General features: G+C 51.5%; 1 protein-coding gene and 1 non-coding gene across 10 annotated transcripts in view; both read right to left on the bottom strand.

Annotated features, from left to right (window-relative positions):
- The window catches only part of MPRIP (myosin phosphatase Rho interacting protein), a 127,950-nt gene extending 103,449 nt beyond the window's left edge, over positions 1-24,501 (bottom strand). For 3 of the 9 annotated variants that reach the window (XM_057535299.1, XM_057535298.1, XM_057535297.1), the window contains exon 1: positions 24,085-24,499. In XM_057535299.1, coding sequence (XP_057391282.1) covers positions 24,085-24,207 — 123 coding nt within the window. In that variant the 5' untranslated portion in view covers positions 24,208-24,499. Of the gene's footprint in view, positions 1-24,084 lie in introns of all 9 variants that reach the window. The other 6 variants (XM_057535296.1, XM_057535301.1, XM_057535302.1 and 3 more) reach the window with 4 other exon arrangements.
- On the bottom strand, positions 15,218-15,290 carry TRNAG-UCC (transfer RNA glycine (anticodon UCC)). The gene has a single exon. It is a non-coding gene; the product is annotated as a tRNA-Gly (tRNA).
- Positions 24,502-24,915: the final 414 nt, after the last annotated feature.

Below are 24,915 nucleotides of genomic sequence, written 5' to 3'. Positions count from 1 at the left end.
AACAAAAACGAAGGTGCTAAAAAATTCAGGGGAGGAGTGACAGTCTTTCAACAAACGGTACTGTAGCAACTGGACATCCATAGGCAAAAAAGAAATAAAGCTCAATCTTACACAAAAATTAACTCAAAATGGAACACACACTTAAATTGGCAAATTGGACCACATTAAAATTTAAAATATTTGTTTTACAAAAGGCCCTACTAGGAGGGTGAAAAAATAAGAGTGGGATAAAATATTTGCAAACCACATATCTAACAAAGGATTAGTATCTAGAATATATAAAGACCTCTCAAAACTCAATAATAAAAAAAACCAAACAACCCAATTAGAACATGGGCAAAAGACATGAAAAGATATTTCACAGAAGATACACATATGGCAAATAAATACATGAAAAGATGTTCAACATCATTAGCTATTAGGGAAATGCAAATTAAAACCACATGAGAGGGACTTCCCTGGTGGTGCAGTGGTTAAGAATCCGCCTGCCAATGCAGGGGACACGGGTTCGAGCCCTGGTCTGGAAAGATCCCACATGCCGAGGAGCAACTAAGCCCGTGCACCTCAACTACTGAGCCTGCACTCTAGAGCTCACGAGCTACAACTACTGAGCCCGCATGCCACAACTACTGAAGCCCGCACGCCTAGAGCCCGTGCTCTGCCTGCGTACCTCAACGAAGAGTAGCCCCCGCTCGCCACAACTAGAGAAGGCCTGCGCGCAGCAACAAAGACCCAACGCAGTCAAAAATAAATAAATAAATTTATTTTTAAAAAAACACACATGAGATACTACTACACACCTATCAGAATGACTAAAATTAAAAATGGTGACAACACCAAATGCTGACAAGGATGTGGAGAAACTCATATGTTGTTGGAGGGAATATAAAATGGTACAGCCACTCTGAAAAACAGTTTAGCAGGTTCTTTAAAAACTAAACATGCAACTACAACATAATCCAGGAACCTCATTCCTGGGCATTTATTCCAGAGAAATAAAAGCTTACACTCACACAAAAACTGTACATGAGTGGCTACTGCAGCTTTATCTGTAAAGGCCAAAAAAAACCCTGGAAGCAATGCAGATGTCCTTCAGCGAATGAGTGGTTAAGCCGGGTACACCATAGAATACTAGTAAGCAATAAAAAGGAAACAACTGGTGATACAACCTGGATGAATCTCCAGAGAATTAGGATGAGTGAAAAAAGTCAATCCTGAAAGGTTACATGATGTATGATTCCACGGACATGACATTCTTGAAATGTGGAATTTCTAGAAATGGAGAACAGATCTGCGGCTGCCAGGAGTTAAGGAGGCAACAGGGGTGGGAGGTGCAGGACGTGTGGTTGTGAGGGACCCTGCGGGGATGCAAGCGCCCTGCATCTTGACTGCAGGGATGTCGAGATCCTGCTGACCGTGACATTGTGCTATAATTTTACAAGATGTTACCACTGGGGGAAAACTGGGGAAAGAGTACACAGGATCTCTCTGGATTTTATCTTAAAACTGCACACAAAACTACAATTATCTCAAAATAAAAAGTTTAATTAAAAAAAAATCTACAGGGCTTCCCTGGTGGCGCAGTGGTTAAGAATCCTCCTGCCAATGCAGGGGACACGGGTTCGAGCCCTGGTCCGGGAAGATCCCACATGCTGCGGAGCAACTAAGCCCATGCGCCACAACTACTGAGCCTGTGCTCTAGAGCCCGCGAGCCACAACTACTGAAGTCCATGCGCCACAACTACTGAAGCCCGTGTGCCTACAGCCCGTGCTCTGCAACAAGAGAAGCCACTGCACTGAGAAGCCCATGTACCGCAATGAAGATCCAATGCAGCCAAAAATAAATAAATAAAACAAAAAAATATATATATATTTTTTTTAAAAATCTACAAACAACAAATGCTGGAGAGGGTGTGGAGAAAAGGGAACCCTCTTGCATTGTTGGTGGGAATGTAAATTGATACAGCCACTACGGAGAAGAGTATGGAGGTTCCTTAAAAAACTAAAAATAGAATTACCACATGACCCAGCAATCCCACTACTGGGCATATATCCAGAGAAAATTGTAATTCAAAAAGACACATGCACCCCAATGTTCACTGCAGCACTATTTACAGTAGCCAGGTCATGGAAGCAACCTAAATGCCCACTGACAGACGAATGGATAAAGAAGATGTGGTACATATATACAATGGAATATTACTCAGCCATAAAAAGGAACGAAATTGGGTCATTCATAAAGACGTGGATGGACCTAGAGACTGTCATACAGAGTGAAGTAAGTCTGAAAGAGAGAAACAAATATCGTATATTAACACATATATGGGGAATCTAGAAAAATGGTACAGATGAACCAGTCTGCAAGGCAGAAATTGTGACACAGATGTAGAGAACAAACGTATGGACACCAAGGAAGGAAAGTGTTGGGGGGATGAATTGGGAGACTGGGATTGACATATGTATGCTAATATGTATAAAACAGATAACTAATAAGAACCTACTGTATAAAAAATACAATAAAATTCAAACAAAAAAAAAAAACCTGTTACTTCAGAATACTCCCTGCACCCACATACGAGCGTTTACCCCTGGAAGGGGACCCATCGCAGCCCCAGAGCACAGAGGCTCCAGCCACAAAAGCCTCTGCAGTCCAGAGGGGTCATGCCCAGGCAAGGCGGCCCTGCATGGCCCTCAGCTGTGCTGCATGAGCTCCACTGGCCTTTCCACCAGCTTCTCCTGAGGCCACAGGCACACATGCATACACCTTCTCTGAGGCCTGTGGACTTGACCATGGCGAGGTTCTTCAGCCCCTTTCCCCCTCGCCACCCTCCTCAGGCAGATCTGCGTTGCATCAAGGACAGCCTGATGTCTCGACTCAGGCCAAGTGGGCGGGCTGCAGGCAGGGGAAGGAGCAAACACCCTGGCTGGCTTTACACAGCGTGGTCAAGCTGCCACACGGATGCCTCCCAGACACATCCAGGCCTCTGGACACAGCTGCCCAATCAGAACCAGCTCCAAGGCGTCCAGAACGTTACATGCTCGGCTCTCAGTTTCACCGTGCCCATCTGAGGCTCGAAGAGAGCAGACGTCAGTGACAGATTTCTGCCAGGTGGTGAAGCTCACTTTTCTGTCCCCTCAGATGCACCCGCCCTCAGAGCGCAGAGGGCATTGAGGAAGGCAGTCAGACACATCACACAGCACGGCACCATAGAGGGAGCGCCCAAAGCTACCCCTGCAGACATGCGGGCACCACCTTCCGGCCCCCTGCTAACGCCCCATCATCCTAAAGGCGCTCTACGGTCTGGGGGCCCTCACTTCCAAAGTTGACCCCCCGGCACAAACACCTCTACTCCACGGACTAGGGTAATCCCCTGTCCCCTGTGCAGGTCCCCTCAAAATCCCATGCCCAGGGGATTTTCCTGGTAGTCCAGTGGATAAGACTCCATGCTTCCAATGCAGGGGGCATGGGTTCAGTCCCTGGTCAGGGAACTAGATCTCACATGCATGCCACAACTAAGAGTTCGCATGCCACAACTAAGGAGCTGCTGAGCCGCAACTAAGGAGCCCATGTGCCGCAACTAAGGAGCCAGCGAGCCGCAACTAAGGAGCCCGCCTGCCGCAACTAAGGAGCCAGCGAACCGCAACTAAGGAGCCCGCCTGCCGCAACTAAGACCCAGTGCAACCTAAATAATTAAAAAAAAAAAAATCCCACGCCTGGATCTTCCCTGGTGGTCCAGTGGTTAAGAATCCGCCTTCCAATGCAGGGGACACGGGTCCGACCCCTGGTCAGGGAACTAAGATCCCACATGCCGCGAGACAGCTAAGCCCGTGCGCTCTAGAGCCCACATGCCACAACTAGAGAGCCTCAGCGCTGCAACTACTGGGCTTGCACAATGCAACTACTGAGCCCACACAGCACAACTAAAGAGAATCCTCGCATGCTGCAATGAAGATCCTGCCTGCCACAACTAAGACTCGATGCAGCCAAATAATTAATAAATAAATAAATACATATATTTTTAAAACCCACGCCCCCTTCAAGTACAGTAACCAACCCAAAGCCAGATGCTTACTGAGAACTTCCTGGGGCTCCTCCTGCTCTGAGCTGCTCTTACACTTACACCTCCCCGTGGAAAGAAAACCACCTCAGGCCTCTGGGCTTTGCACAGCAGTTCTCTGCGTGGAGGGCTCTTCACCACATCCTGCTGGCAACGGTCTGCTCGCCCCCAAGACCCATCTCCCAGCCCCGTGCCATCTCCGTCCCTCCCGTTTCCACACCTTCGCCCAGCGAGGCGCCCAGTGCAAAGCAGGGCCGAGTGATTGGGATGAGTCAGTGGACACACTGAGGCGTCACCCAGCTGCTCCCTACTTGTTCTCCGGGTGCTGCTGTGAGGCCTCCCGGCCAAGGCTGGGTGAGCCCGGGCCACACCTCTGCCTTCCACACTCAGAGCCCGGTCACCAGGAGGAACCGGTCCGCCTCCGATACTGAGGGACAACCAGCACGCCGAGGAGCACACAGACAGGCTGACCTCCAACCATCTTTCTCCCTCTCCTGAATCCAATCCCCAAGCAACACAGTGTGCGCCACACTGGCCTCGACAAAAGGCAGAAACACCGCGGGGAAGCCAGCACTCTCGGGGAGCAGCCACATGGCCACACGTGGCAAGAACCATGGTATTTCCATGCTCCAGCCCCAGGAATCCCACCAGCCAGAAACGGAGCCTAAAGAAATAACACAGAGCAACAAAAAGCTCCACTCACCACTTGGGAGCAACTTGCTGTCCAACAAGTCAATGGCTAAATGAATGCTGATCTATCAACTCTCTAAAATATTACACAGCAATCAGTTATAATTAATTAATTATAGATAACTATGAGGAAGTCAAGAAACCCTCTAGAGTATGAACCCACAGGACGCCATCAAGTCAGTGCTCCCCGCCCAGAGCCGGGGGCTTCACTCTGCCTCCTGGGTGACCAGAGCCCTCTGGAAGTATTCAGCAGAATTTCCCCACAAGCTGCTCTGAAGCTGCAATCACTCAAGGTATCAGAGATACAAACATGAAACACATATAGTCCCCAAGGGGCACTCAGTCAAGTGAAGGGGACCAGGGATGTCTCCTTCAGGCAACCAAGGCAGGATGTGAAAATGTGGCCTATGATTTAAAAATGCAGCAGGACTGAGTAAGATTGGGAGTCAACATGAAAACAGCTATTGTGTTCACTGCTGGGATCATGAACAACTCTTGGGGGTTTTTGTTTGTTTACTTAACATCATTTTTTGTAAAGTAATGCTACTATATAGCACTTACCAGATTTTTTGTTTTAATTAACTAATTTATTTATTTTAGTTATTTTTGGTTGCGTTGGGTCTTCGTTGCTGCGCGCGGGCTTTCTCTAGTTGCAGTGAGCGGGGGCTACTCTTTGTTGTGGTGTGCGGGCTTCTCACAGTGGTAGCATCTCTTGTTGCGGAGCACCGGTTCTAGGGCTCGCGGGCTCTAGAGCACAGGCTCAGTAGTTGTGGTGCACAGGCTTAGTTGCTCTGCGGCATGTGGGATCTTCCTGGACCAGGGCTCAAACCCGTGTCTCCTGCATTGGTAGGCAGATTCTTAACCACTGCGCCACCAGGGAAGCCCCTAGATATTATTTTTTAAAAGGAAGGGAAGATGTTTGACTGCCCATGCATGCACGTCTTCTGATACAGCCTTGATCATTCCCGGCAGAAGATGAGGTTAGGGAACCCCTGTACTGCACTCTCCACCAACATGACCTAACAGTTCTGGGTAGTCAGTGTAAAGACCCTGGTCTGGGAGCCAGGAGGCCCAAGTTCAAGTCCTGGTTCCTTGATTTCATCATTGTGTAGCCCAGAACAAGACGCTATGGCTGTGAATCTCAGTTTCATCATCTACAATAAAAGGAAAATGCATATATCCTTGCCATTAAAAAATTTTTAAATGACATCAGACACAAACACACACTGAGTCACTGAACAATCAATGCCTGAGAGTCAGGGACATAAATCCCAGCATCTACTCAGGCCCATGCACACAGCTGGTGTGTAGAGGCCAGCAGTGCTCAGGAGAATGAACCCCAAGTGTGAAGGGAAGGACTGCAGAGTAGTCAAGGCCAGTCCCGATGGATCCCAGGACTCCTGACTCTGAGGGGAGGGGCAAAGTATGCAAACCCCACACAGGCTCCCGCACACAAGGCTGAACATATAACCTCCAAGCACAATGACCATCCCCATGAAAGTTCTTCAAGAAGAACAATCCCCAAGCAGCCTTGAAGAAGGATCCATACCTATGGGGGCCAGTATCCCAGCTTCGGGGAGATTCCTGGGGCAAAGATTTCTCTGGGCCTGATGTGGGGGGTTGAGGAGCTGCACTCAAGCATGAGGTGAGGGCAAATGGCCCTTTGGTAGAGGATCCACTGAAAGATCTATGGGCAGAAGGTGTGTAAATTGCAGCTAATATATCTTCTGTGGTTTTGAGGTTGGTTCCTTGCCCTTCTTTTCCACAAAAGAGTTTCTGTGGAAACGCTTCCACACTCATAGCAAACAGGATGTATAATATTTTCTGCATTTCGATTCCAAAAGGAGAAACGATGCCTGGGTAGCAGCCGTCTGGCCATCTTTACAAGCTTGTAAATCATGGGAGATTCCAAGGTTGCCTGTCTCTTCTGGGATGTGTAGATGTTAAGTCAGTAAAAGGAAATGTGAGCAAATGTCCAAGTCAGTCTGAGGCCTCGCCCCCGCCAAAACCTCGCTGTGTCCTGGCCATCCAAAGAGCACTTCATCCAAGCACACCGCAGAGGGAGGCCTGTCAGTGGAGCTTGTGCCCACCTGCCTGACCCACACCTGGGTTAGCACACACCTCTACATGCCAGTAGGGCCAAGACCCCAGGAACGTGGGGCTTCTCTTTTAGAACAAACCTGTCAGGGCCAACCAGCGTCAGCCATCACTGCAGCTCCCTCAAGAGGCCACACCAGGCTTCTCCTTCCAAGGCCACGTGGATCAAACTGTGTGGGAACTCGTCTCTAAGCCTCGTCCAAGGTGTCTCAATCAAGCCCTGGAGAATACTGTCCTATTGCTTTACAGACATTCAGTTCTAGACCCAAACTACATTCCTGCATATGGGCACCACCTGCCAGCACGAGCGTCCAGGGCCTGTCATCTGCCTCTGAAAGTCAGGAGAGGACCATCAGCCACTGTGAAGATATGCACAATCGTGGGGCAGCCACTGTATGCAACCCAATGCGATCAGGACCTAGGGCGAAAGCCCAGCTTCCGAGAAAGGAAAGCATCAGGTATGTGGCCCTGAAGACACACACTCCCTCTGAGTGGGCACGTGGGAAGTCTGCGTGAAACGCCCATCAGTTTGCTCTGTTAGTCACAGCTGTCCCCACTGTCACCACACCCAACACTCATGGCTTACGAGGCGGGTCACTGCTCCAGGCACTTCACGTCACGTACCCTGTGCCACTCTTCCATTTCACGTACAAGGAAACCACAGTGTCTAAGCAGGTGTGAGTCAAGGCCACCTGGCCCCGTATCTTGCCTTTAACCACTCGCCGCCGCCCATCAGTGAGCCACCCCCAAAAGTAAAGGCGGGTGCCATCCCAGCCGGATGCACGTCCCCAGTGGGCTGCTCTCCGTGGGGGTCTAGTCCTGACCAGCACATCACTCCGGGCCTCCCCCAGACATCCCTGCAGCTGAGGCCTGGGGCCTGCGTGTAGCGCCGATGCACGGTCCCCGTAAGGAGCTCACTAGAGGATGAACCTCCACAAACCACCCTTCCTGGAGCCGCCTACCCAGCTTGGCCAGGCACTACGGGCTGTGAAAGTAGAGCCTCAAATGTAGAGTAACCCTGTACATTTATCATCCAAACTGGGACACTTTGGGGAATGAGCAGGGAGCCTACTAATTACACAAGGACACGTGGCCCAGAAGAAAGAAACTTACAAGAAATGCAGTTTACCCATCTTTGCTGCCAAATGTCAGGATGCAAAGACAAGAGAGCCACTGAGAATACCCACAACGAGACAAAGACACAAAAGGTGGAGCTAAGGGTAAGGAACTCAGCACCAGGGAGCACAGAGGAGGGATCTGGGAGAGACCTCCGTGAGGAGCGAGCAAAGGCAACCTCAGAGATGGAGGTCGGGGGACATGAGACAGGGAGGCCGGCTGGCATGTGCGGAGGCCCACACTTCCCTCCAGAGGCCGCCAAGCCTCACACAGAGCCTCACGCCGCCCACCGGGCAGCATGTTATGGCGCGGGGTTCCAAGGGGAGAGGGCACACCCCCAAAATACCACAAGGCCCGGTGTCTTCGGGGCCCCCTCCTCCAGAGCTCTAAACGTCGAGATAAAGTCCCACCCTTCAGCCAAATCAGAAGCAGCAATGGGTGGAGACAAAGACAATAAATACTTGGTGAACAATGAACCGAGCTCCAGATTATCTGACCGCCAGTTGCTCTCAGCACAGAACACGTCCATGCTGCTGCCACGCACTTGACCACGGCTGAGTCCCAAGCTGTGCGTGCACAGACACGCACACGTGGGTGTGAGAGGGCGAGGCCAACACCATGCCCGTCCAGCATGCTCCTGGGGGCCTGGGGTAACCGGGACAGAGCGCAGGACGGAGGTAGAATCTGAGGTGTTAGCTACTCATGGGTAGCAGATGTCAGACCAAAAATGACAAAAAGACAGGAAACAAAGATGTCAAATAAAGGTTTGGCAAAATGTGAATTATAGGGACTTCCCTGGTGGTGCAGTGGTTAAGAATCCACCTGCCGGGACTTCCCTGGTGGCGCAGTGTGTAAGACTCCACACTCCCAGTGCAGGGGGCCCAGGGTTTGATCCCTGGTCAGGGAACTAGATCCCACATGCATGCTGCAACTAAGAGTTTGCATGCCACAACTAAGGAGCCTGCCTGCTGCAACTAAGACCCGGAGCAACCAAATAAATAAATAAAATATTAAAAAAAAAAAAAAAAAAAAGAATCTACCTGCCAATGCAGGGGACACGGGTTCGAGCCCTGGTCCGGGAAGATCCCACATGCCACAGAGCAACGAAGCCCGTGCACCACAACTACTGAGCCTGCACTCTACAGCCTGTGAGCCACACCTACTGAGCCCGCGTGCCTCAACTACTGAAGCCCGCGCACCTAGAGCCCGTGCTCCACAGCAAGAGAAGCCGCTGCAATTAGAAGCCTGCGCACTGCAACAAAGAGTAGCCCCTGCTCACCACAGCTAGAGAAAGCCCACAGGCAGCAACGAAAACCCAACGCAACCAAAAATAAATAAATTAATTTTTTTAAAAAATGTGAATTACAAGCACAAACCAAAAACGGGGGGGGGGGAGGGTGCGGGTAATAACTGTTTTGGTGGGTTTTTGTAATAACTTACTTTTTTTGAGATATAATTCACATACCATACAACTCACCCATTTAAAAGTGTACAAGTCAATGGTGTGTAGTGCATCCACCACCATAATCAAATTTATCCCAAAAAGAAGCCCTGTATACTTTAGCTATCATTCCCCACACACTCCCCCCTCCAGTCCCCAGCAACCACTAATCTGCTTTATGTCTCTACAGATTTGCCTAGTCTGGACGCTTCACATGAATGGAATCAGATAACACATGGTCTTTTGCGTCTGGCTTCTCCCACTGAGCAGATGTTTTCGAGGGCCATCCATGCTGTAGTGGTCGGTTGTACCGCACTCCTTTTCATGGCCAAATAATATTCCATTGTGTGGAAGGACCACATCTGTTTATTGATGACACTGGAGTTGTTTCCCCCCTTTGGTGGCTGTGAACATTCATGTCCAAGTTTGGTGACTGTTGTTAAAACTCCTTTAGGAGACCAAAGAGGTAAACACCACATGTCATGTGAAGTCTGAACAATTAGCTCCTCAGAAGCTGCAAAGGGAAAAGGGTTGAACGGGGTGCTGGAAGGGGGTCCTGAGAGGCTCCCTGAAAGCAGACTGGGGGGCAGCAGCCCCAACTGCTCAGATCAAGCTCAAGCTGTAAACCTCACAAAGGAAACCTCCACATGCAGGCCACACACGGGCTGGACAGGGAGGGGCAACCAGTGGACAAGAAGGGGCAAAGAAATATTTTCTGGAACAGAGGTCACACAATATAGTTACAGCAGAAACTGTGGTATAACTAAACGGTCTAAGTCTATGGGGATATCTTCTCATCTAACATTAAAGACACTGAAATTCCGGGACTTCCCTGAGTGTCCAGTGGTTACGACTCCACGCTTCCAGTGCTTCCACTGCAGGGGGTGCGGGTTCGATCCCTGGTTGGGGAACTAAGATCCCACATGTCACGAGGTGCGGCCAAAAATTTTTTTTAAAGAAAGACATCTAAATTCCTGCCAGCTACCAAATCCAAGGGGCAGGACCTGGCTAAGGAGCACTTTAATCCCAAAGAGAAGAGGTAATTTTCCTCCTCCAAGGAAAATTCTGAGGGTTGATCCAAGCTTCTTCCCCAAAAATAGAATTAAAAAATCCCTACTGTGTCACCTGAGACCTCTGGGGGCCTCCGAGACTCTCTTGAATCCCCTTCCCACCAACATGCTTCAAGGGCGCAGGACTCGACTGACCGTCACTCCGAGAGCGAGGAATCCGAATCTCCCTCTCCACCCTGACTTCCCACCCAAGCCCCAGCCCTGTGTCTCCAGGGTCTTGGAATGTGTCAAGCAGCACTAGGGGAAAAGAGTGAGGTCATCGTGCCTTCTGGCCGCCGAGCAAACCAGCGGCAGAGCCCGAGGAGGACTGCCTGCCCCGCTCCACAGTCCTCAGCCACCTCTCACACCGCACATCACGGTGGCACCAGCCCCAGCACTGCAGGCTCCAGCCTAAAACCTCCGGTCATCTCCACCCCTCCCTCCTGAGAGCTGCAGAGCCTAGTGGGGAGATGTGACAGCGAAACAACTTCTCCAAGCCTCAGAATAAACATTCCCTGTGTGTCACGTCGAGTCCCCACCACATGCCGGGTGCCTTACCCACACTTTACTTATTCCACGGAGAGCCCTTGGCAGCAGGAGGCAAGGGCGGCCTCTTATGCCCCCCGCTCCATCCTCTGCCACCCCAGCACTCTGAGCACCGCCTGGGGCTCTGCCCATCCTGACAGACGTCCTCACTGCCGCTCCCATGAGGCATTCGGGGCCTTCAAGCAAATGGCCCAGCTTGAGCCAGACCAGTGGTCCTCAAAGGGATGGCCCTTTTAAGGGGGCCCTGAGACCCTTTTAAGGGGTCAATGAGCCAAAACTTATTTTTACAAAAATACTAAGTCATCATTTGCCCTTTTTCCACTCATTCTTTCACTAGCATATACGCTTTTCCAGAGGCTACATGACAGGATATCACAACAGATCATGTGCAAAAGATATGAGAATCCAGCTGTCTTCCATTAAGATAGATGGTACGGAGATCTGCAAAGGTAAAATGATGCGACTCTTCTAAGCAAAACTTTTTTTGTTTTGGAAAAGTTATTTTTCAGAATACACCTGTTATTTATGTGAACATGTAACAGGTTTATTTTATTTTTAAATGAATTAATAAAATTTTTTAAATGTCTCATTTTAATTTCTCATACAGTAAATACCATTGGATGTAACCGACATAAACAAAAGCCCTTTGAAGACCTCAGTAATCAAAAGCTTTATAAAGGGGCCCAAAAACAAAAAGTCTGAGAACCACTGACCTAGCCAGCCGCCCCATCCCCAGCCCAGCCCATCCTCAGATCAGCCCTCCTGGTTCTCGGGGCCCTGTTCACACGCTGGCTCTGTCAGCCCAAACACACGAGCCTTCAGGTCTGTCTCCAGGTCTCCACGCGGAGTCCTTTCTCCTCAACAGCACTACCTTAACGGGTCGCATCTCATACCAGACTTGCCCGCAGCAGCTGCCCTAAGGTCCATCTGGAACTGGAAGACTCCTGCACACATCTGGGCAGGGAGACCTTCCTCTCGAGAGGTGAGCCTCTGCATGGAGAGGAAGTCTGCAGAGGGGGCTGGGCTCAACAACGGGTCAACACCTACTTGTGGTCCCCTCCCGTGGATCCCAGCAGCTGGGAGGCTGACACAGCAGAAACACCAGCACCTCGAACGTTCAGCAGGAAGGCTGCACCTATGCTGTACACACACGCCACTGAAGTTCTTCCGTATGTGTCAAATATTTCATTCTATTAACAAATTTTAATGCAAGGGTTAGAGTCAATCAGTGGTTTTCAAACAGTGCTTCAGGGCCACTGCAGACCATGGGGTGGTGCAGGCGGCTGGGGAACCATCCCTCCCCCGCTCCGGGGACTTCACATAGGCGAGTTCCGCGTTCCATTTCAAGGGGCTCCGTGCTCCATGGCTAAAGAAATCAAGTTTGAAAACTGGTAATAAGAGCAGTAAACAGGCCAGATCCGGTCGGAGACTGGCTCTCAGCAGCTCCCCCGCACCTCACCACCCTGGGGTACACCGTGTCTCCCTACATGGCCTGGCCTTCAGCTCCCACGCCCCCTCGGCCCCCTTCCCCACAACTCTGAAGCCCCAGCTTAGCTCCTTCTCGGCAGCTAGGCTGATCCTCAGAAGGGAGCGGAGCTCCAGGTGGCTCGGCCAGCCCTGTACATGGGCTCAGCGCCTCTGCCACAGACCCCAGGTCCCCATCCCAGGCTCCTCCACCCGCCCAGCGCCGTATCTGCCCGCCCACCCCACAGTCTGCACTGCTGAGGTCTGGCTTGATGTGCCGCTTCCCAACGCGGCTCACAACAGAATTCCACGGGACCCAACAATTCCTCCCCTGGTTTCCACCCAGAAGAGCTGAAAGGAGGGTTAGACAGAAGTGTGCACGCGGGTGTTCAAAGCAGCACTAATCACAACAGCCAGAAGGCAGGACAGCCCAAGGATCCATCTACAGACAAAGAGATAAACAAGATGCACTATGCCACATAATGCAATACTTGGCCAGAAACAAGCAGTGAACACAGGTTCATGCTACCACATGAACTCTGAAAACATGCTCGGTGCAAAAAGCCAGACAAAAGGTCACAATTTCTACAATTCCATTTTGGTGAAATTTCCAAAAGAGGTAAATCCATAGGGATGAAAAGCAGATTGGTGGTTGCTGAGGATGGGGGTTAGGGAGTGGAGCCTAACTCCTCAATAGTAATGGCGTGTTCTTTTGGGGTAATGAAATGTTTTAAATTACAGAGTGCTGGTGAATTTAGCATATTGTGAACGTGCTAAACGCAACTGAACAGTACACTTTATTTATTTATTTATTTATTTATTTATGGTTGCGTTGGGTCTTCGTTGCTGCACGCCGGCTTTCTCTAGTTGCAACAAGCGGGGCTGCTCTTGTGGTGTGCGGTTTCTCACTGCGGTGGCTTCTCTTGTTGTGGAGCACAGGCTCTAGGCACGCGGGCTTCAGTAGTTGTGGCGCACGGGCTTAGTTGCTCCGTGGCATGTGGGATCTTCCCGAACCAGGGCTCAAACCTGTGTCCCCTGCATTAGGCAGGCGGATTCTTAACCACTGCGCCACCAGGGAAGTCCTGAACCGTATGCTTTAAAGTGATTAACTTTACGTTCCATGAATTTTACCTCAAAAAAACAAAAACAAAAACAAAAACCCACACACAGACCTCACTAGATCCCAGGCCCGGCGACGGGAGGGCAGGAGGCCGCTGGCCTGCTGGCCATCCTCTCTCCCACGCCCCAGCTCAGCTGCCCACTCACCCCTCTGCCCACACACATGCCCTGCAAGCCCAGCCCATGCCCAGGGCTCCTCCCTGGACAGCAGCAGCTGCAGGAAGAGGGGAAAGGGACACTTTAAAAAGCCCCTTCCCTGTTTGGGCTTGACAAGGAGCCGGTGGCCGCGGGATTTTTGGAACATGACGCCATTCGTGGCAAAGGAAGGAATGCTAGAGAGTGTGTGGGGACAAATTTCTGAGTCAACGGCTTTGCAGGAAAAAGTCACACCCTGTCCCTCAAAAAGCAGTGCTTCCTATAAAGTAACAGGTAGGACAGGAGAGTCCAATGGAAGGAAAAAAAAAGAGAGACAAGAAATTTAACAAGTTCAGCCCAAGCCTCATCCTCCAGCCCCACCCTTCCCAGCACATACACCCCCGGCAGGGCAGCCCCTGGCTCCTGGACACGAGGGGCCAAGGGACACACACAGCTAGAGACCTAAGGTCCAGAAAGCCTACCTGAGCCCACCAAGGTCCACACAGGGAACAGTGGGAGGAGGAGGCCGAGTCAGACTATCTGGGTTTGTGTCCCACCTCTGCCACTTGCTGTGTCACCCCCAGGCAAGTTCTAGGACCTCTTTCCATCTCAGTTTTCTTATCTCTCTCCTTCATAAGGCTGTTATGCATATAAATGAGTTAACAGTGGCCTGGCACACAGCAGTAATTGTTAGCTATGAACGCCACCACTGACCACTGCCACAATAAATAATCTCGGAGCACATCAACTGCTCCTTCGATTTAAGTATAGAAAGCCACACCAGACCAGGCTGCATGGCCAGCTCGCTGGCCCAGTTCCCAGGAAGATCCTCTAAGCTCACAGGGTTTCTAGGAGGGAAGGGAGACGTGGGGATGAGAGTCAACGGGCTGTCTGCCAAGCTGGCATCTGCCTGTTAGAAGAGCTTGCTCACAGGCTCTCGCAAGGGGCCACATCTGCTTGTTTAGACCCCACGGAACGCTCCACCCCTTGGAAGAGTGTGTGATCTGTAAAGGATGTGGGGCTGCAGGGGAGGAAGCCAGAGAACCCACCTGCCAGCTGATGTGAGTTAATCAATGCTGGCGACCAAAGGGCCTGGCCAGACCTCCTGCTCACTGCCCAGCGATTCAGGACTAGGCCCAGGCTGCTCTCTACCCTCCTCTGCCCATTTCCCCCAGGCTCACAGGCAAGAACACTTGGACTCCCAGACAACTGCTCCCAGGGACACCAGCAGGATAAGCAGCTTCTCTTAAACCCTCTCCCACCTTGCTGATGGCCACTCAGACACTTCCATGCAAAGTGACTTCTGAAATCGGCATGTGCCACTGCCATTCACGGGACTTGCACTGTGCATTTCCCTGGGCTTGGCAGGTGCCCAAGGGTGGCTGTCATGCTGGCTGCTGGCCTCTGGAGCAGCCCACACCCTCTAACGGTAAGTCTCAGCCTGATGGTACCTGGCCTCTTCGGTTTTTTTTGGCTGCGCTGCACGGCATATGGGATCTTAGTTCCCTGACCAGGGATCGAACCCGTGCCCCCTGCAATGGAAGTGCAGAGTCTTAACCACTGGACCATCAGGGAAGTCCCGCCTCTTCGCTTCTTATATTCTAAAAATTCTTAAAATCAGTTCACTCTTTACACTTAAACGTTCTGAAAATCAAACCCACATAAGCAAACCCACAAGGCCCTTCCAATCCCTTGGGGCTGATGCTGGGAAGCTGCTAGGGTGATGCCAAGCAGCTCATAGGAGAGGAGGCGGCCTGGGCCCCTGCTCTGTGGGCACAGGGCAGACAGAAGGAGAGTCTGAGAGCCAGCCATCCCACAGCACCTCGCCACAGAGGCGGCTCCCCTCTCTGGGTCAGTGCTGACGAAACGAACCCCGTATACTGAGCGCCCACTACACACCCAAGCATTCACAGATTTGGCACTCTTGCTATTTCTTGCAACTTCCACCATCCTCACAGGCGCCCACAGACATGGGTCTTGTTGCAGCCCCCGTTTTCAGAGGAAGGATGCAGACTCTTAAATTCTGAGTAAGTTGCTCAAGCAGCATAAGACCCAAATCTGAGCTGAAGGCCCCCTCCCTCAACCCTCCCAGTCCCCTACCTGAGCACGTGTAAACTAAAAGTGGGACTGTGTCAGATTTCTAGGTCAGAGCGGTCCCTAAGCGGAAGACCCGCCAGCCCCAGGTAGACAGGCTCTGAGCATGGCACCCGGGAGACCTGGACTCTTTCTCTGGTTCAGCTGGGACTCCCAGCAGCCGCTCCCCCGCCCAGCCCCTTTAGCTGTGGGCCAGGATACTAGGAGGGGAGAGATGGGACTGCAGGTGCACATGGAGTCTCCCCCACCCCGGTCTGCCTGTTCCAACCAGTGTTTTGGAACCTAGGGAGCAAGGACACAACTACTTCCTGATTCTGAATCCCTCAGGGGAAAACAGTGCTTCCTGTTCAGGGCTGCACCAAAGGTGCGGTCACTGCAACAGGCCAGCAGCCTGTCCAGGGGACGTGAGACACCCCAAGGCAGAGATGTTAGGACCTGCGGGAAGACCTGTAAAATGCTCTGCCTGCTCCATGCGCCCCCGGCAACTAAGGAATCCAAGTCAGGGTAAGGCCCTGTTTCTGACAGCAAAGGTTAACGCGAGTTAGCAGACACAGGGAGGGCCACAAAGAACTTTGAAAAAGTCCACACTGGTCTTCCTGTGACCTAGGCTGAACTTCCCTGGTCTCAGTGGCTCCACCTGCTAAGGGGGACAATCCTTCACCTGCTTACGGGTGGGGGGATCACCCAGCCCCTCAGGCCCCTCCTCCCAGGGGTAGGAATTAGAACTCCATTAAACAGCTTTAATTTAGTTTGCAATACCCCAGCCTCCTACTGAAACAGTACCATGTTAACAAGTCAAAGCGGCCTTGCCAGGAGGAGGAAGGACAGGTTCCTGGCCGCGCGAAGGCTGGTGTGTGAACCATGTGGCACACAGCCCCATCCCTAGGCAGCTCCGTGACCTAGGGCAGGCACCCAACCTCTCTGAAACTCAACGTCCCCTACACTCCACAGGTGGCCATGTTGCCAGCAGCCCTGCTCGCCTCCCCAGCTGCCGGCGGTGGAAGGAAGCCACGGTACACAAAACACCTGATCCAGTGCGAAGCAGGCTCAGGAGGACTCCACAGGCCTGTCCACTCACTCTCACCGCGAGCTGCCCCAAAGACCGGGCAGGACACTGTCCAGTGCAGCACACACACCAAGCTGAGCGAGGGGCGGAAGGAGCTGGAAGGGTTACAGACTCCAGGCAAGAACCAGGCTGTGGTTTCATGTGAACTAGGATGACCCTGACTGAGAAAACCAGCAAGTGGTTTGGAAGATTCTAGTTCCAGGCTCCAGAAACAAAATGCCAGCGAATCACTCCCCTGGCTCTCTCGCCCCCAAAGGAAGTGACAGTATAATGGGAGTGGTGGGGATGGGCATTCAGGGGTGCCATCCCAGGGCAGCTGTGAAAGAGCCGCAGACAATTTCAAAGAGCCCTCAGCTGCTCAAACTGGAGGGACCACGAAATCTAGGGCAGAGTGTTCAAACCTGCCCCTCGCAGACCTCAGAAATGACTGGAGGTCCCATGGGTGGGAAACAGATGGCTGAGAGGCCAAGCTCTGACCCCTGTCGCCCAGAACAGTGTCACTTTTTCTGTTTCATACACAATATTTGTGTACGAGGTTCCTTTGAGTAAAAGGCTCCGCAATTTAAAGTTTGAAAACCACTGACCTGGTCCAACCATGTCGTTTCAGATGAGAAGGTGATGCTTGGAGAGTGAGTTTCCAAGGATAAACGAAAAGCCTGTTTTCTCAGATTAAATGCTTCGAAATTAGCACGCAGTGCTCACCACGCCTCCCCGTGTGCCTCGCTCCCCCACAGTACAAGGATGTGGGCAGTAGGATATTACTTCCCTCTTGTCTCTTTTCCCTGATTGCAATGCTCTCTCCTCTCCTCCAAGTCTAGCTGGCAGCTTGGGAACAATTTAAAGATAAATATTCCAAGTCAAATTTATTTCAGCTACACATCAGGGTCCTAGTGATCAGGCGAGAGCCCAAACAAAGTCTGTTCCCCACAGGAGAGACCGTCAGCATGCTTCTTGGAATATTAATTACCACAAAGGGGGTTCAGTAGTCTCCATCCATTCCATTAGTGGACCACTCCCTGTGAACAGAATGCGGGCACCTGCTTTACAGGTGGGAAACCGAGGCCGGGAGAACGTAAGTAACCTTTCTGGGTCGCCCTGCCACGTGTGTGCCAAGAACAGAACACAGGTCGTCGACTGTAGTCCTTCTGCATGGCAAGGGCACAGGAACTCAAAGAAAGAAAGGTCAAGTAGCAGGCTAGAACGCAGGGAAAAAAGCAGCTAGGATACAGCTGCAAAACACTCAGCAAATACAAAGAGTTGTGCAGAATGCAGTCACCACGTCCTGCCATGTGCCTGGAGGGACATGTAAGCCTGTCCCCACCCCCCCCACCCCGGGCTCTCACTCACTCCCCACAGCATAGGTCCACTAAGCCCTGACCAGCAAGCACCCTCCTGTCTTCTGCCCTGCAGGGAGCAGGGATCAGAGCCCCAGAGCTCTAAAACACAGTAAAAGGAGTCACCAAAAAAGAAGTGACATTCAAAGAAAGAACCCCCTGAAGTTGGCAAACAGACATCATGAGGGGGTTGCAAACAGGAGTAACAGCACGAGAGAGCCAGCATTCCAGGAATCCGAATGCAGGCCAAAGAGAAAAACCCACAAGCACAGCCTTCCCACCCTGGACTTCCCCCAAGGGTCTCAGGCCAGACCACTGCAGCCAGAGCCACCCCATCCACCACTGTAGGCGCCAGCCACACGTGGCTACTGAGCACTGGGAAAGTGGCTAGTCTGGACCAAAGGTGTGTAAAGGTAAAAGGGCATGTAACAGCTTCGTTACATGTTGAAATGATAATATTTTGGATACGTTAAATAAAACATAAAGTTAACTTCACCTGTTTCTTTTTACTTTTTAAATGTGGCAACTAGAAAATTTTAAATTACGTATGTGGCTCGCATTATACTTCTATTGGACAGGGCTGGTCTAACCCAGGGGGGTTGGCAAGCTATGTATGCTGCTCCATTGGCCAAATCTAGCCCATTGGCTATTTTTTTAAGGTCTCAAAACCAAGAACGGTTTTTACATTTTCTAAGAGTTATATAAGTACCTACTTAAATTCCTCGATTTTTCCTGTGGGCCTGCAAAGCCTAAAATATTTACTATCTGGCCCTTTAAGAAAAAATTTGCCAATCCCTTGTCTAGACTCTAGAAACAATCAGATATTCACTCCAATGACACAAGGAGCAGGGGGCAGGTTTGGGATTTGTGTGTGTGTGTGATTCTTGCACGTTTATTTTTTTAACTGAGGTAAAATTCACACCACATAAAATTAACCACTTTAAAATGCATAATTCAGTGGCATTTAGTAATTTCCTCATGTTATACAAGCAGCATCTCTATCTAATTCTAAAACATTTCATCACCCCAAAACAGAACCCCAACGCCATCAGCAGGCACTCCCCATTCCCCCCTTACCAGAACCTTGGCAACCACTAACTTGCTTTCTGTTTTTACAGATTTACCTGTTGTAGACAGTTCATATAAATGGAATCATACAGTATGTGACCTTTTGAGTCTGATTCTTTTCACTTAATATCATGTTTTTGAGGGTCAATCATGTTGTAGCATGTCTCAGTACTTCATTCCTTTTTATGACTGAATGATATTCCATTGTATGGATAGACCACAATTTGTTTATCTATTCATCCACTGATCAATATTTGGGTTGCTGCTACTTTTTAGCTATTGTGAATAGCGCTGTTACAAACGTATGCATAAAACTATTTGTTTGAATACCTGTTTTCAATTCTTTTGGGTATATGCTAGCAATGGAATCACTGAGTCATACGCTAATTGTTCTGATGAACTGCCAAACTGACTTCCACAGCGGCTGTACCATTTTACATTCCCATGAGCAATGCACAAGGGCTCCAATTTCTCCACATCTTCACCACACTTACTACTTCCCCTTTTCTACTAAAGCCATCCTAGTGGGTGTGAAGTGGTACCTCATTATGGTTTCAATTTGCATTTCCCTAATGACTAATGACGCTGACCATCTTTTCATGTGCTTGTTGGCCATTTGTAAGGTCTGGAACTTCTGACACACCCCTTGCCAAACTATCTACAAATCTGTGAATAATCACAAATCTTCTAAAAAGGGTGGGCATGGAATTTTCCCATTGTTTCTGAGATAAACGTTAAGTCAAATAAAGAAGTTCCATACCATGGAACTTCTAAGAAAGCCACAGGAACAAAGGGAAATGATGAAATGATTGACTGAAATGACTGATGAAATGATTCACAGAGACCAACTCCTGGCCCACCCACCTCTATGTCTGGGATTCCTACCCCAAGGCTCCCGCAGTCCCAGCAGTGGAGTATGGACACAGCAAGGGGCAGAATTAGACCAGGAGGGCTGAGGGGGGACAAAGAAGGATTGGAAGAGCTGGGAAAGATCATGAGCAACCTGCTCATTCTCCAGGAGGGAGAAACAACCCAGCCAAGGCCCCACAACAAAACAGTGCTAGACCAGGGACTAGAACTGAAGTTTGGCGACTCCTTCCACAAAAAGTGGTTCCTAATGGTGCACGAGTCAGCAGGAGAATAAGACATCATGTCAGGTCAATACCCACCAGGAACCCAGGCTGGGACGAGGACCTGGAAGCCAAGAACCCTAGTTCCAGACCTGCTGCTCTGCTCCCTCGCTTCTCATTTCACTCCACACAGCCTCCTGAGTGACTCCATTCACTCCCATGACATCAGAATTCCCACCTGGCCCCCACCCCTCCTCCAGCTCTAACCGCCTACTGCCTTAGGACCAAATTGGACCTCCACCTCCTCGAAGTCAAATTTACCACACTATTTTTACTCCTCCACGCTCCCTCAAATCTACTCCAAATCTGCTATTCTCAACTGCCGTTAAAGGTACTTTTATCCACCCAGGTTTCCTCAATCCCCACTCCGATCAACTGCCAATATCCTGTCCCTAGTGTCTGACGACTCCTTTCCCTCCTGGCCAGCACTGACCTGGAGAAGACCTTTACTGACATTTAACTGGACTTCTTCAAGAGCACCTATTAGAACTTCTGCCTTTAGCCAGAATTATCTTCCTAAAACACAAATCCAATGGATTAAAAAGCTAAGCACAGGAAATTCCCTGGAGGTCCAGTGGTTAGGACTCCACGCTTTCACTGCCAAGGGCCTGGGTTCGATCCCTGGTCGGGGAACTAAGGTCCCACAAGCCATGCGGTGCAGCCAAAAAACAAACGAACAAGCAAAGCTAAGCATAAAAATAACTATAAAAGAACTAAGAAAAACATCAGAGACTATTTTATAACGTTGGAAAGAAAACCTTCATAAGAATGAGATTAAAACTACAAACTATAAAGGAAAACGTGGAAATTAAACTTTCATATTTAAAACTACCACATGAAAAAGAGAAATGACCATACAATTAAAGACAATGTATGACAGGTGCCAGATTAACATCTAGAGCAGGAGTCGGCAAACCATGGCTCACAGGCCAATCCTGCCAGCTACCTATTTTTGTAAATAAAGTTTCACTGGAAAGAGCCATACCCCTTAGTGTATGTTTTGTATACAGCAACTTCACACATCGGCTTTTGTGCTACAATGGCAAAGCTACATAGTAGCCACTAAGATCTTATGGCCCACAAGGCTGAAATATTTACTATCTGACCTTTTACAGGAAGTTTGTGGACCGCTGATCTAGAGTATATACAGAAAGCTCCTACAAATCAGTGGGGGGGGGGGGCCCTAACCCTATAGAAAAATGGGCAAATAATATGAAAATCCACGAAAGAACAAAATATATTCAATAAATATTACTAAAAGAGGCTTAACCTCACTGGAAACTAGGGAAATTATTGAAGAATTAAATCATTTTATAATACCCAATCCTGGCAATGATATGATACAGCCTTTTGTGGAAGACAATTTGGTGATTATCTGTAGGAAAAAAAAAAAATTTAATGCACTTGATGTCAACCTAGCCATTCTATTTTTAGGTATCTGCCCCCAGAGAAATACTTGCATTCGTGCGCGCACGCACATGCATTCTCGCTCTCTCTCTCACACACACACACACTCTCACACACACACACACACACACACACACCCAAAAGCAGTTAGAAAGCTGTTCGTTGAGGCATTCACTGTCTATAATGACAAAAGCTGGAAGTACCCTTGCTGCCCACCAATAAGGGAATGGTTAAACTATGGTACATCCCTGATGGTACAATATGCAAAACATCCCTGATGGTACAATAGGCAAAAAACAAGTTTGGTATATTGATATGTATTACCATGAAAACAGCTATACAACATCATTAAGCAGAAAAAACAATATACTTCAGAGCAAAAACGCACATACAGTTTAGGTTTAAATAGGTTTTTTAACTGTACTTGAGTCTGCATGTATGCAGAGAAATGCATAGGAGAAAGACTAAAGGATAAATGCCTTAAAGAGGAGGTGGCCTCAATGATCACTGATCTATCTTCCAGCCTTGATGGTCTAAAATAAGCTCAGGGCGGGAGGGGCAACAGGAAGCAGGGGCTTGAAGGAGACTGATGGGAACCGATTGGCTGAGGTTTTCTAATGGAGCCGTGAGGATGAGAGTAAGAGGCTGGGGGAGGGCCGGATGCAGGCAGCAGCAGCTAAGGCTGCTGGCAACAGCCCTGAGTCTCCTTCTCTCTTCAAGAACAGTTTCTTCCTGAAAGATCCCAGGAGGTAGAAGGCTGGCCTAATCTCTCCCAGCACAAATAACCCCACTCATTTCAGAAACGACCAATTCCCCTTGTGCCCTGGAGGGCCCAGGCCTATTTCAAAACCCACAATTCAACTGTGAATACAGTGCAAGATTAAGGTACTTTTAAATTTGTGACGTCCCCCTCCCCACCAAATCCAATTAATAATCAGCATTTTAAAAAGATTCAATTCAAATATGCAGATTCCATTCCAATTCACCTAAGTTTAAGAATCGGAAAACAAGCCCTATGAGGTGTAAACACCCAATTTAGGCAGCTGCCTGGAACAGCCAGACAACTCTCTCAGAATAACCCTTGCCAAGCCAGAAACTTCCTAAATCCAAGTTTACTATTCTGTAGGTGCTTCTTGTTCATTTGTTTTTTAAACTGCAAGAAGAAAAAGTTTCATACGATGTCATGCCTTGCTTTTCACAACAGCCTAGTGAGGCAGGAGAGCCAGGGATCCCTGCTCCCAATTTACAGAGAAGGAAAATTAACTGTAACGAGGAAATGGGACTCGTTCAAGGTCACGCAGCTGCAAGTGACAGCCAAGCCTAGAAGTTCGGTCCCCTGACTCCCGGTCCAGGACCCTCACGGCCACATGAACTGCTTCCCAGGGCAAGGCGTCCAGGGGAGAGGAGGGCATCTCCCTCAGAAGCCCACCACAGCCCGACACACCACCAGGACACGGGCCCTGCCGTCCTAACGCTCTGACTCCGCAGCCCTGGGTGCGGGGTGAAGCTCTGGGTCTCGGGTACCAGAAGTTTCTTTCTGGCCCCTGGGGAAGGCAGCCGGTCCCAGGCCGTCACCCCTGCCCCGCCACCGACTCGGCCGGCCGTGTAAACACTTCGCAGCAAGAGAAACGGCCAGGCCGGTCCGCTCCAAAGCAGCGTGTCGGTGGAAGGAGCGCCCACGACGAAGTCAGCTGGGCTGGAACGGGAAAGGGCTCCCGGCCTCGCGCAGGGGGACCAGGGAAAGCTCGTGGCGGTTGGGGAGACGGAGGCTGGGGAGAGGCTGGGGAGAGGCCGGTGGGGGGGGGGGGGCCCGGCCGGGAAAGCGGGAGTGGCCGCGCGGAGCCGCAGAGCCCAGCTCCGGAAGGGCCGGCCGGGCCCAGGACCCGCGCCGGGGGCACGCGGGACGGTCCGGCGCCGCGCCGTGGGCGGGTTTCCGCCGCCAAAGCGTGCGAAGCCCCCCAGGGACGAGGGACGGAGACGCGGCCGGGAGCGGCGACCCTGGGGGCGGGGAGGCCGTGCTAGCCTCTCCCCCGCCGGCAGCCCCGGGTCGCGGCCCAGAGCGAGACCCGGACCCAGGCCGCCCCCGCCCGGTGGCCGCCGGTGGGAGAGGGCGCGGAGCCGGGCGGCCGAGTGTGGCCCCGCGCTTTGTTCCCGCGCTCGGCCGGGCGCCTCGAGCCGCCGAAACGCATGAGTCACCGGGCGGCGAGCGGAGGGCGCCGCTCCGTCCCGCGGGCGCCGCTTTGTCCGCCCCGCCCGCGCCGCCCGCTCACCTGCGTCAGGTCCTCGTCGTTGAGCAGATGCGACTCGCGGGGCTTGAAGCAGTTCTGACACTTGCTCTTGTTGAAGATGTTGGCCTGGAATTTCCTGCACGGGTTCTCCTTGGCCGCCGACATGGCCGGGAACGGGCTCAGGCCGGGCGCCGCCGCATCCCCGGCCGCCACCTCCAGCCGCGCACGCAGGCCGGCGCCTCACAGAGCGCGCGGCCCCCGCCGCCCGCCCGCGCCGCCGCCGCCGCCGCCGCCCGCCGGTCCCGGGCCCATGGACGCGGCCTCGTGCGCCCACTCCCGCTCCCGCCGCCGCCCCGCCGATCCCCGCGCTCGGTGCCCGCGCCGCCCTCAGCCGCAGCGAAGGGGAGCGGAACGCCGGGCGCACTCCAGGACGACAGGCGCGAGCGAGAGAGCGACAGGCCAGCGCGCGGGGCGTGGCGGGGAGCGGGGCGGGGCCGCTTCCCGGCGCGATCGGCGGCCCGGCGGGCCAATGGCAGCGACGCGTCCCGGCTAACAAAGAAACCCCCTGGCCAATGGGAGCCGGGGGTGGGACAAAAGGCGGCCAGGCGCAAGGTAACTTGTGTAGGCGAAGTAAGGCGGGGCGTGGTGGGGCGTTCAGGCTTGGTGGACGGGCGCGCGGCCGCTGTCCTGACAGCTGCGTGGGCGGGGCCTGCGGGCGGGGGCGCGGCCTGCGAGAGGGGCGGGGCATGAAGGCGGGGCGGGCCCTGCAGGCGGGGGCGGGGGCGGGGGCGGGGGCGGGGACGGGGACGGCGGGCTGGCTCTGCAAACAGCTCCTGCAACCTCGCGGTCCCGCGCCCACGCGGAGACGATTAG

Source organism: Balaenoptera acutorostrata, chromosome 20, assembly GCF_949987535.1.
Source record: "Balaenoptera acutorostrata chromosome 20, mBalAcu1.1, whole genome shotgun sequence".
Lineage (NCBI taxonomy): Eukaryota > Metazoa > Chordata > Mammalia > Artiodactyla > Balaenopteridae > Balaenoptera > Balaenoptera acutorostrata.
This window is presented reverse-complemented; position numbering and strand designations above follow the sequence as displayed.